At 45.6% G+C, this 12,910-nt stretch overlaps 1 protein-coding gene across 1 annotated transcript in view; it reads right to left on the minus strand.

Annotated features, from left to right (window-relative positions):
* Nucleotides 1-518: 518 nt before the first annotated feature.
* LOC115163883 (calsyntenin-2-like) overlaps nucleotides 519-12,910 on the minus strand; it is a 240,668-nt gene continuing 228,276 nt past the window's right edge. Inside the window, exon 3 of the mRNA XM_029716093.1 lies at nucleotides 519-718. Coding sequence (XP_029571953.1) covers nucleotides 519-718 — 200 coding nt within the window. The remainder of the gene's footprint in view (nucleotides 719-12,910) is intronic.

Raw genomic sequence — 12,910 nt, forward strand, 5'->3', positions numbered from 1 at the left:
TTACAGGCCTGGTGCGCATGTTTGTGTGTGTGAAGGAGACACTAGTTTTCTGTGTGAGCTCCCGCTGAGGAAGGTGAGAGGTGTGAGCAGAGAGAGAGTGAGGAGAGACACACACAGAGGGGAAATAACACAGTCATAAGAGACTGTGGAGAAAGCAATATCAGAGGAATCCTCAGCTCATAGGTGCTCCTGTAAGTGTGGTGAATCATTTTCATCAGTGCACCACTTTAAAATAATATACTGTCTGTTTTCATCCTACACTGCTGAAACACTACAGGGAAGTAAGTACCTGGGGTCAGCCAGGATCAGACATTGAGGTGAAGGGGATCAAGGAGAAAGTGGGATGTCCCTAAGACCTTTTGCAGCCAGAATGACATGCACTTCTGTTACTTACAGTAATCAAATGTTATTTGATCACAGTAGGCTTGGCTTCAGAATGCAGTGTTGCAGGGAGCATGGTATTGAATTCATATGCTTCATAAAGACCAACAGACAAAAATACATCCTGCCTCATAAACTCACTTGTGGGACTTCTTCCCCCCGGTGCCCCCAGGTCCTGCTCCACAGTCATGGGCCTGGATGATAAAGGTGTACTCCTTTTGCAGCTCACAGTCCACCAGGCCCCTGGCCCTCAGCTGGCCCTCACCAGATGTCCCATTCAACACCACCGCCTCGAACGGAGCCTCCAGACCATGGATCTTAAACGCACAGATCTCCCCTGGAAAGAGAGAGAGGGAGAGGAGGGGAGAGAGGTGAGGGACTGTGTATTTACTACCACTTGATCGTTAAAGTCAAAAAGTAGTGGCGAAGAGAGGAGGGGTTTGTTGGTTTCTTTATGTGAGAGAGTGTTATACTGTTGTGGAGATATGCAGACTCATCTGAGCAGACATACATTTTTCCAGCATGTGCAGTGTGCTCACGTAATCAGACTCAGCAGCACTGGGGATTTGACTTCTCCTACTAGTTGAGCACTGTAAAGAATACCTCAGTAATAACAATTCCCTGGAAGGTTCCAGTTGAATTTTCGAGCAGACAGGGAGAGAAACAACAACAACAACAATAAGTATCCACAGCAGAGTCTCCCACAAAGCCACCCTCTCTGGAACAGGACTAACTCACTCATTCAACAGCTAATCCCTCTCCTGAAGAAGGACAAACCAACCTGCCCACAGTGTGCGGCTCACTCCCATCACACGTTGTCACTCCAGACCAGACAAACAATCACCAATTTAGTAAGTACGTAAAAGCTTGACACAAAAAGAAACACTGCCTCTCAAAGTCACCATGGTTTGTTTGAGAGACAACGAAGGAATAGAACATTCATTTACAAAGCTAAACAATGAGGCAGACCAGAACAAGTCGTCTGACATTTATGAGCAGGTTGGATAAGGTGGAGTCTGTTTTGGAGTTGGCAAGGCGAGTGCTTTAGAAACGTGGCGCTTGCCCGCGTTTTACTGGGGGATTTGAGGAAATCACTTAGCACGAGCTTTAAAGTCTGACCTGAGACGGCTAATTGCGCCGATAATCATTTAAACTAACAGGAAGGACTAAATTGGATTCCGCCAGAGCTTTGTGTGCACATCGCTGCTGGCCAGTTGTGATAAGAGCAACTTTATTTTCCCCTCCTTCCCTTTCTCTTCCCTTTCATCCCGGTCAAACATTATCCCATTTCATTCTACAGTGGGAGTGTTGAAATGACAATTTGTCCACAGTGGAGTGAGAGAGAGAGAGAGAGAGAGAGAGAGAGAGAGAGAGAGCAAGTGAGTGAGAGGAAGTGAGAGAGAGAGAGTGTGAGAGAGAGTGAGAAAGAGAGAGAAAAAGAGAGCGAGATGGAGAGAGGGAGGGGGAGACAGATAGAGCGAGATGGAGAGAAGGAGGGAGAGGGAGAGAGAGAGAGAGAGAGAGAGAGAGAGAGAAAGAGAGTGAGATGGAGAGAGAGAGCTACTCAGTAAGCTGTTTAAGACGGCCTCTTTGTATTACCTGAAGAATAACGCATCAGAAATAAATGCAGAGGCATAGAAGCATTCCGCTTGGGAAAATAATCATAAAATGGCATCAAAGCAAATGGTGTGTGATGAGGAGAGAGAGGACGTAACAGTCTCGATGGGTGAGGTTGCCTTGCCACCACAAAATGCTCAAATAAAAAATCCATCACTGTAGTAGGAAAAATAAACCTAGACCCTTATAAAAACATATTGCAGTCAGAGTCCACTATAACTGCAGGACACTGCAAATACTGTGACCAAAATACTATTTACTACAGTCATTTTGTAGTGTAACTGCAGTTACAGTGCAGTATAACTGCAGTTCAACTGCAGTACACTGCAGTTATTGTGCAATTACTGCGTCCAAAATATCACAGTCGACTGCAGTTACTGCACTTTTACTGCAGTTTCAAAACTGCAATCTTTTATTGTAAGGGCACAGCCAAGTGAAGAAGTTTCCCATTATTAAGGTATAACTAAAGATATGCTCAACTCCTCCACCTCGGTGCTTGGCAAGACAAGGAACCCCTACACCCAATTCGTGATTACATTTTAGCTCAGGGAGCGGAGGGGTCAAGGTGACCAGCGTTGACTGTCATGGCAGACCTCCTCTTTTTCAAAGTTGAATGAATAAACACATCGCCTCACTCTGGGCTGCTAGCTGCTTGTCACACCTCCAGGCTGATATCAGATCCCCCAGCAGAGGAGAGCCTTTCTGAAGGACAGATTAGGTTTGAACCGATGGCCCCGGCTCGGCTTCGGCTCGGCAGCAGCATGGTAACAGGAACAGATGTTGGGTGGCTGGCACTTGGCAGAGCTGTGGGACTCACCACCCTATTTGCTGTGCTAAATTGTTAGCTAAATATGTGTCTCCGTGTCACATTAGCCTTTTATGAGATAGATTTATGATGAGAAAAAGCCAGGCAACGGCATGGTAGTCTTCAAGGAGAGACTAATCTAATGGGTGCAGATGAATGAGACATTATGAGTAGATGGCAGTGAGAAGGAGCAGGAACTAGATGTCATGGTTTAAGTTCTACAGAGGGGCACTGAGTCAGCTGCGCTAAGAAATAATATCAAGGGGACTAACTGCAGTTATTATCAGTAGTACCAGTGGTGGTGTGTGCTTTTGTAGCCTGAGGGCCAAAACACTCTGGGGGACCCCAGTCATTATCAGACCTGACAGAGCATCCCTGATAAGACGAACCGGATCACAACACACTCATAAAAATGGGTCAAAGCATGCACACACACACAGCTGGATAGTAACCAAACACACACACACAGCTGGATAGTAACCAAACACACACACACAGCTGGATAGTGACCAAACACACACACACAGCTGGATAGTAACCAAACACACACACACAGCTGGATAGTAACCAAACACACACACACAGCTGGATAGTAACCAAACACACACACACAGCTGGATAGTGACCAAACACACACACACAGCTGGATAGTGACCAAACACACACACACAGCTGGATAGTGACCAAACACACACACGCACACACACACACACACACACACGGATAGTGACCAAACACACACACCCACACACGGATAGTGACCAAAACACACACACACACACACACACACACACACACACACACACACACACACACACACACACACACACACACACACACACACACACACACACACACACAGCTGGATAGTGACCATACAGCACCCTTAAGTGTGTGAGATGTGGAGGTGGAGAATATCAATCTGAGGTTGTTGATAAGAGCAGAGAGGAGAGCAGAGATGGATGGATGGAGGCAGGGGAGAAGAACGTTTGGGAGGACGGGAACATGGGCACTGCCTAAGGCAAGCTCTGATTTCACTGCTGGAGAGTGACCAAACACACGCACACGCACACACGCACACGCACACGCACACACACACACACACACACACACACACACACACACACACACACACACACACACACACACACACACACACACACAGCGGTAATGCCAGAACCCTCGCTCTAAATCAGCACTGACATGACTTTCATCCTCCTACTGTTTGAACACACACCGCACGATAGACAGCTATCTAATCAAATCATACAAAATCAATGTTACTCAATTGTTTTAGAACTGTCATTATACATTAACTGGCTGGTACTAGTACGTGCAGTATTACAGCAGTTGAGCAGCTTACAGAGATAATAACAAGTTTATACCAACAGTAATAACATAATAATATCAATAATGGGTTTATTGAAATTGTGGTTAGTTACTGAAGGCTAGCGGTTCTTTAAAGAATTCAGATTTTGCATCTAGTTACCTAGTTATGTATAGAGCCCTATCTTACCTCTGCTTCTCTCTCCCTGTACCCCATCACACACACACCAATTGGCTCTTGATTGCCCCACAACCTCCTCTCTGCACTTTACACACATATTTCTCTCACACCCTCTCCTCCCCCGGCCCTCTCAGCTGCAGGGCAGAGAGAGACTGTCAGCCACATAGCTCCAGAGTTGAGGCCAAATTGAAAACACTGTAATTATGCTCTTCATGAAATTAGTCAGACGAGGAATGAAAAAAACACACACTAGAAGAGAAGCTGTCTGTCCGTTTCTGAAGAATTCATTCTAATCTGGCTTGTGTGTTCTGGCTAGAGCCTGAGCTGAAGAAACCAGAGTGGCATGAGATTCTGTGTGTGTGTGTGTGTGTGTGTGTGTGTGTGTGTGTGTGTGTGTGTGTGTGTGTGTGTGTGTGTACAGGAGATTTTAATTAAAAATACTCTTCTCTCCACGAGCACAGAGGGGGGACTCAGACATGATTAGCTCAACCTTGTCCCTTCACCCTTAATTACATAAAGGCTACTCTGAGGGAGTTAATGTCATCCCACTGTCTCTCTGACGGACAGAGAGAACCCACTGTCTCTCTGACTGACAGAGAGAACCCACTGTCTCTCTGACTGACAGACAGAACCCACTGTCTTTCTGACTGACAGACAGAACCCACTGTCTCTCTGACTGAGAGAACACAGAACACACTCTCTGCTCTGTGAGTCTGAGAAACACAACTGTACTCATCACACAGCTCCAGTCCACAACACAATATGGCTGTACTGCTGCATTCTGGGACTGAATCAGTTTTAGGATGTGTACCTAATAGCTATTTGTTGTGCATCAGACCATGAGCCTTAATCTCTTCTCTACAGGCAGTCCACTGGACGACTCACAGAGTCCTAAACAAATCAGTAGTGTTTTACTCTGACTGCTCAGGGGCAGGTTGGGTGTTTAGGAGGGCCGACAGCGTGTGAGGCCCCAAGCACCCACTTCCCCTATGTCAATATAGTTAGTCACAAAACACCAGCAGGATACACGTCAATAACGCAGCATAGACACAGGAACAGGGCCAAAACAACACACACACACACACCGTCACCACCCAGCCTCTAGCCAACAGTCCATAACAGACCACCACCTAGCCTCTAGCCAACAGTCCATAACAGACCACCACCCAACCTCTAGCCAACAGTCCATAACAGACCACCACCCAACCTCTAGCCAACAGTCCATAACAAATCACCACCCAGCCTCTAGCCAACAGTCCATAACAGACCACCACCCAGCCTCTAGCCAACAGTTCATAACAGACCACCACCCAGCCTCTAGCCAACAGTCCATAACAGACCACCACCCAGCCTCTAGCCAACAGTCCATAACAGACCACCACCCAGCCTCTAGCCAACAGTCCATAACAGACCACCACCGAGCCTCTAGCCAACAGTCCATAACAGACCACCACCCAGCCTCTAGCCAACAGTCCATAACAGACCACCACCCAGCCTCTAGACAACAGTCCATAACAGACCACCACCCAGCCTCTAGCCAACAGTCCATAACAGACCACCACCCAGACTCTAGCCAACAGTCCATAACAGACCACCACCCAGCCTCTAGCCAACAGTCCATAACAAATCACCACCCAGACTCGAGCCAACAGTCCATAACAGACCACCACCCAGTCTCGAGCCAACAGTCCATAACAGACCACCACCCAGCCTCTAGCCAACAGTTCATAACAGACCACCACCCAGCCTCTAGCCAACAGACTATAACAGACTACCACCCAGCCTCTAGCCAACAGTCCATAACAGACCACCACCCAGCCTCTAGCCAACAGTCGATAACAGACCACCACCCAGCCTCTAGCCAACAGTCGATAACAGACCACCACCCAGCCTCTAGCCAACAGTCCATAACAGACCACCACCCAGCCTCTAGCCAACAGTCGATAACAGACCACCACCCAGCCTCTAGCCAACAGTCCATAACAGACCACCACCCAGCCTCTAGCCAACAGTCCATAACAGACCACCACCCAGCCTCTAGCCAACAGTCCATAACAGACCACCACCCAGCCTCTAGCCAACAGTCCATAACAAATCACCTCCCAGCCTCTAGCCAACAGTCCATAACAAATCACCACCCAGCCTCTAGCCAACAGTCCATAACAAATCACCACCTAGCCTCTAGCCAACAGTCCAGAACAGACCACCACCCAGCCTCTAGCCAACAGTCCATAACAGACCACCACCCAGCCTCTAGCCAACAGTCCATAACAGACCACCACCCAACCTCTAGCCAACAGTCCATAACAGACCACCACCCAACCTCTAGCCAACAGTCCATAACAGACCACCACCCAGCCTCTAGCCAACAGTCCATAACAGACCACCACCCAGCCTCTAGCCAACAGTCCATAACAGACTACCACCCAGCCTCTAGCCAACAGTCCATAACAGACCACCACCCAGCCTCTAGCCAACAGCCCATAACAGACTACCACCCAGCCTCTAGCCAACAGTCCATAACAGACCACCACCCAACACATCATCAACACAAGAAACATTACAGCAAACACACTCCCAGACAACAGCAGGAAATATCAATCAGTTAAACAGGCATGTGACTACTACTCCATCACCTACTGTCAGCCAATTACAGAGAGCTAAAAGCAATCAAACAGCCAATCAGCATAAACACAACACTGCAGGAGTTTCTCCCACTGAGACCACTATTATACAGGACTCCGTGGGAAAGATGGAGGGATGGATGGAGGGATAGAGAGATGGAGGGATGGATGGATGGAGGGATGTTCCTGGGTAAGATAAAGTAGCTTTTTATTCCCAGTTAGAAATCCTTCTTTGTTGACATGGCAACAGTTGCGGAAACTAGTCCTAATGATTGATGATATATTTTTCTAAATCAGTTTCTATGCAGATGGTAGATTCAGTTTCTATGCAGATGTTAGACTCAGTTTCTATGCAGATGGTAGACTCAGTTTCTATGCAGACGGTTGACTCAGTTTCTATGCAGATGGTTGATTCAGTTTCTATGCAGACGGTAGACTCAGTTTCTATGCAGACGGTAGATTTAGTTTCTTTGCAGATGATAGATTCAGTTTCTATGCAGATGGTAGATTCAGTCTCTATGCAGATGGTAGATTCAGTTTCTATGCAGATGGTAGACTCAGTTTCTATGCAGATGGTAGACTCAGTTTCTATGCAGACGGTTGACTCAGTTTTTATGCAGATGGTTGATTCAGTTTCTATGCAGATGGTAGACTCAGTTTCTATGCAGATGGTAGATTTAGTTTCTTTGCAGATGATAGATTCAGTTTCTATGCAGATGGTAGATTCAGTCTCTATGCAGATGGTAGATTCAGTTTCTATGCAGATGGTAGACTCAGTTTCTATGCAGATGGTAGACTTAGTTTCTATGCAGATGGTAGACTCAGTTTCTATGCAGATGGTAGATTCAGTTTCTATGCAGATGGTGGATTCAGTTTCTATGCAGATGGTAGATTCAGTTTCTATGCAGATAGTAGACTAAGTTTTTATGCAGATGGTAGACTCAGTTTCTATGCAGATGGTAGACTCAGTTTCTATGTAGATGGTAGACTCAGTTTCTATGCAGATGGTAGATTCAGTTTCTATGCAGATGGTAGACTCAGTTCCTATGCAGATAGAAGACTCAGTTTCTATGCAGATGGTAGACTCAGTTTCTATGCAGATGGTACACTCAGTTTCTATGGAGATGGTAGATTCAGTTTCTATGCAGATGGTAGACTCAGTTTCTATGCAGATGGTAGATTTAGTTTCTATGCAGATGATAGATTCAGTTTCTATGCAGATGGTAGATTCAGTTTCTATGCAGATGGTAGGCTCTATAGATAGAAGCTAGTGCGAGTCCATGTGCTACCTGGCTAAACGTACACTTTTCACTTTCAATTAACAATGTCATGATTGTGCCAATGTGTTTGTCTTGAACTACCATCTGTTGTTGTGAATGCAGAGAATTGCAGAAGACAAATTGTAGAAAGGCCCATGGAGTTGGTGGAAGAATCCTTCAATTCATGGCCACTTGCTCAGCTGGGCCAGGGGCGCTTTAATTAGGTCAGGTGGAAATGTCTGACAGATCTCAACTCATTAAAAGGAGGAAATCACAACCGCCCAACCTCACTGCGTTCTCTCCCTCAACTCCGTCTAATCCAGACATTCTGTTCGTCCATGAATCAACCACAGACAACTACCCAGTAAATATACCACTTTGTTGTGGTTAAAGGAATTCCTGCCTCAGTCTTATCCATTCTTCTGTCACCTGACCCGTGACCAACTGTTCACCTTCACTATTGTCAGTCATCCTACCTGTCCAGCAACCAACACAGATTCCAATAATCTTTCACAAATGTTTATCTTACAGTGAGGGAAAAAAGTATTTGATCCCCTGCTGATTTTGTACGTTTGCCCACTGACAAAGAAATGATCAGTCTATAATTTTAATGGTAGGTTTATTTGAACAGTGAGAGACAGAATAACAACAACAAAAAATACAGAAAAACACATGTCAAAAATGTTATAAATTGATTTGCATTTTAATGAGGGAAATAAGTATTTGACCCCCTCTCAATCAGAAAGATTTCTGGCTCCCAGGTGTCTTTTATACAGGTAACGAGCTGAGATTAGGAGCACACTCTTAAAGGGAGTGCTCCTAATCTCAGTTTGTTACCTGTATAAAAGACAGCTGTCCACAGCAGAAATCAATCAAACAGATTCCAAACTCTCCACCATGGCCAAGACCAAAGAGCTCTCCAAGGATGTCAGGGACAAGATTGTAGACCTACACAAGGCTGGAATGGGCTACAAGACCATCGCCAAGCAGCTTGGTGAGAAGGTGACAACAGTTGGTGCGATTATTTGCAAATGGAAGAAACACAAAAGAACTGTCAATCTCCCTCGGCCTGGGGCTCCATGCAAGATCTCACCTCGTGGAGTTGCAATGATCATGAGAACGGTGAGGAATCAGCCCAGAACTACACGGGAGGATCTTGTCAATGATCTCAAGGCAGCTGAGACCATAGTCACCAAGAAAACAATTGGTAACACACTACACCGTGAAGGACTGAAATCCTGCAGCGCCCGCAAGGTCCCCCTGCTCAAGAAAGCACATATACATGCCGTCTGAAGTTTGCCTGGAGTGGCCTAGCCAGTCTCCAGACCTTAATCCCATAGAAAATCTGTGGAGGGAGCTGAAGGTTCGAGTTGCCAAACGTCAGCCTCGAAACCTTAATGACTTGGAGAAGATCTGCAAAGAGGAGTGGGGCAAAATCCCTCCTGAGATGTGTGCAAACCTGGTGGCCTACTACAAGAAACGTCTGACCTCTGTGATTGCCAACAAGAGTTTTGCCACCAAGCACTAAGTCATGTTTTGCAGAGGGGTCAAATACTTATTTCCCTCATTAAAATGGAAATCAATTTATAACATTTTTGACATGCGTTTTTCTGCATTTTTTTGTTGTTATTTTGTCTCTCACTGTTCAAATAAACCTAAAAAAAAATACTTTTTTCCCTCACTGTATAATGTATAATATCAGTCTGATGACTTGAATGCTAAAACATTAGCATGTAGAAACAGAGCCAGGAAAACTAAACCAAAGCATGAATTGCTGTCAAACCTTGTCCATAGACTGCTTACAGGGTAAGGAAACCAATGTGCCATTTTGTCATTTGGGTGAACTATCCCTTGTGGTAGTTACCCAGTTCAGTCTGTGTTATGGTCTTTAGCCTACTCCAAGACATTAATGAATCACAAGCACTATGTATTCTATTAATGTACGTCCAATCACCACCAAAGCCCTGGCCTCCCTGTATAAGGACAGGCAACGAATGAAAGAGAAGAAAAAATGGACCAAAACACAAACAGAACATAGCTAAGGCAATCACATAAAAGCACACTGGAAATCAATAGTTTCTATTTTCTACTTCCCTGTGTAGAATGGCCTGGGGGAGAAAAAGCATGTGTCCACGCTCCTCTCATGCAAGGCCATTTAGAGTTCAATGCGTTCAAATATCCCTATTAGAGTTTATGACCCTTTTAATACCCCAGAGGATAGTACTTAACCTTCAGGCCTATTCTCTATAACAGCCAGTCATTTGGCCCTGCCTCTGGCCATGGGGCCTTTCTTTTATATGGAGGAGCAACAAAGCACTATAGTATCATGATATCTTTTGGGTGAATGACTGGAATTAGCATCAGCCACGTACTGTAGCTTCCCCTTACAATGTAAATATCGCTACCCAAGGCTGATGACTCCAATTCACAACGAAAAATCAATAAGACTATTAATTCAGTGTTACATAATTCCAATGAAGTCACAGAGTTCATTGTATCTCTCTCTGTAGAGGAGCCTCACCTACTTATAGCCCATTGCTACTGTAGTTTGTGTAGTGACTAGTGCTTCCACACCATTCAAAATAATGGTGCAAAAGGAGCTGGCACTTTGGGATGAGCAGGAACAGAATACACAGGATACATGTGGAGCTGATGAAGTTAGAGAGGTAGGATGGTTCACACTGTAGGACTGCCTCAGGTGACATCGCTCTCAATGCAGTTTACCTTCAGGGGAAGAGAGAGAGGAGAGGAGGAAGAGAGGAGAGAGAAGAGAGGGAGAGGGTATGAAAAGAGGAGATGAGGAGAAGTGAAAAGATAGGAGAGAAGAAGAGAGGAAGAATGGGAGGAGAGAGAGGTGGAGAGGGAGAAAATAATTGTGACAAAGATATGTCTATGAATAGCTGTTGTGAAGATATTTGTTTCAGGGAACTTTATGAGCCTGTAGTGATGTGCCCTAGAGAATCCTGCTGAAACAGCATTTATGATTGACTCTTCAGATCAGTCAGACAGCCAATCAGCAGCCAGATTACTGCTTTGCTATCATCTTGACAAGTGAAATCCCAAAGTAAACTTTTTTGTATGTGTGTATGTGGGTTTCTGTGTGATTGTGTAGTTCCAATGTTGGAGGGTGTGTGCAGTTCAGAAGTCTTATCGGGATCAGAAGCTTATACAGGGTGATCTTCTGGCCATTGAAATGGTAAAATATGCAAGGCTTTATGAGAGTCTGTCTGAACTGAGTTCCCTGCATACACACCGTGTAATCCAAACTAAAATGCTTAGAGGCAAAATGTTCTCTCTGCTCTCATTGGAGAGAAGTTTTGTTGCAGAGGGAGAAGTAATGTAAAATGCTTCACAGAACGGCACCTAACTTTTTCCACTCATGTCTTTTGGCACCGGTGGGCCACCATCACTCATTGATACTGTTCAAATTGGGCCAGGGACTAGGGAGTAGAAAGATAGGGCAGGTTCTGCCAAATGTGTTTGTGTATGAGGCGGAGTGAGGGAGAGAGATGAGAGAAAATGATAGGCAGATTATTTCACAGCAACTGAGGAAAAACTGGCAATGGCTCATTGGACTCGACTTCGTGCTATGCCTACACCTGTCTCTATTTGTGTGTATGTACACTATACAGTATATACAAAAGTATGTGGACACCCCTTCAAATTAGTTGATTCGGTTATTTCAACCACACCCGTTGCTGACCAGTGTATAAAATAGAGCACAACGCCATGCAATCTGGATAGACATTGGCAGTAGAATGGTCTTGCTGAAGAGCTCAGTGACTTTCAACGTGGCACCGTCATAGGATGCCACCTTTCCAACAAGTCAGTTTGTCAAATTTCTGCCCTGCTAGAGATGCCGTACTGAAGGGCGCGTTGCGCGTAAAAAACATAGACTGTCCTCAGTTGCACTACAGAGTTCCGAACTTCCTCTGGAAGCAACGTCAGCACAAGAACTGCTCACAGGGAGCTTCATAAAATGGGTTTCCATGGCCGAGCAGCTGCACACAGGCCTAAAATCACCATGCGCAATGCCAAGTGTCGGGTGGAGTGGTGTAAAGCTCGCCACCATTGAACTCTAGAGAAATGAAAACGCATTCTCTGGAGTGATGAATCACGCTTCACCATCTGGCAGTCTGACGGACGAATCTGGGTTTGGCGGCTGCCAGGAGATCGCTATCTGCCGAATGCATAGTGCCAACTGTAAAGATTGGTGGAGGAGGAATAATGGTCTGGGGCTGCTTTTCATGGTTTGGGCTATGCCCCTTAGTTCCAGTGAAGGGAAATCTTAACGCTACAGCATTCAATGACATTCTAGACAATTCTGCGCTTCCAACTTTGTGTCAACAGTTTGGGGAGGCCCTTTCCTGTTTCAGCATGACAATGCCCCTGTGCACAAGCGAGGTCCATACAGAAATGGTTTGTCGAGATCGGTGTGGAAGAACTTGACTAATCTGCACAGAGCGCTGACCTCAACCCCATCGAACACCTTTGGAATGAATTGGAACACTGACTACGAGACAGACTTAGTCACCCAACATCAGTGCCCGATCTCACTAATGCTCTTGTGGCTGAGTGGAAGCAAGTTCCTTCAGTAATGTTCCAACATCTAGCTTTCCCAGAAGAGTAGAGGCTGTTATAGCAGGAAAGGGGGGACCAACTCCATATTAATGCCCATGATTTTGAAATGGCAGGTGTATGTAATGTATGTGTGTTT

Source organism: Salmo trutta, chromosome 26, assembly GCF_901001165.1.
Source record: "Salmo trutta chromosome 26, fSalTru1.1, whole genome shotgun sequence".
Lineage (NCBI taxonomy): Eukaryota > Metazoa > Chordata > Actinopteri > Salmoniformes > Salmonidae > Salmo > Salmo trutta.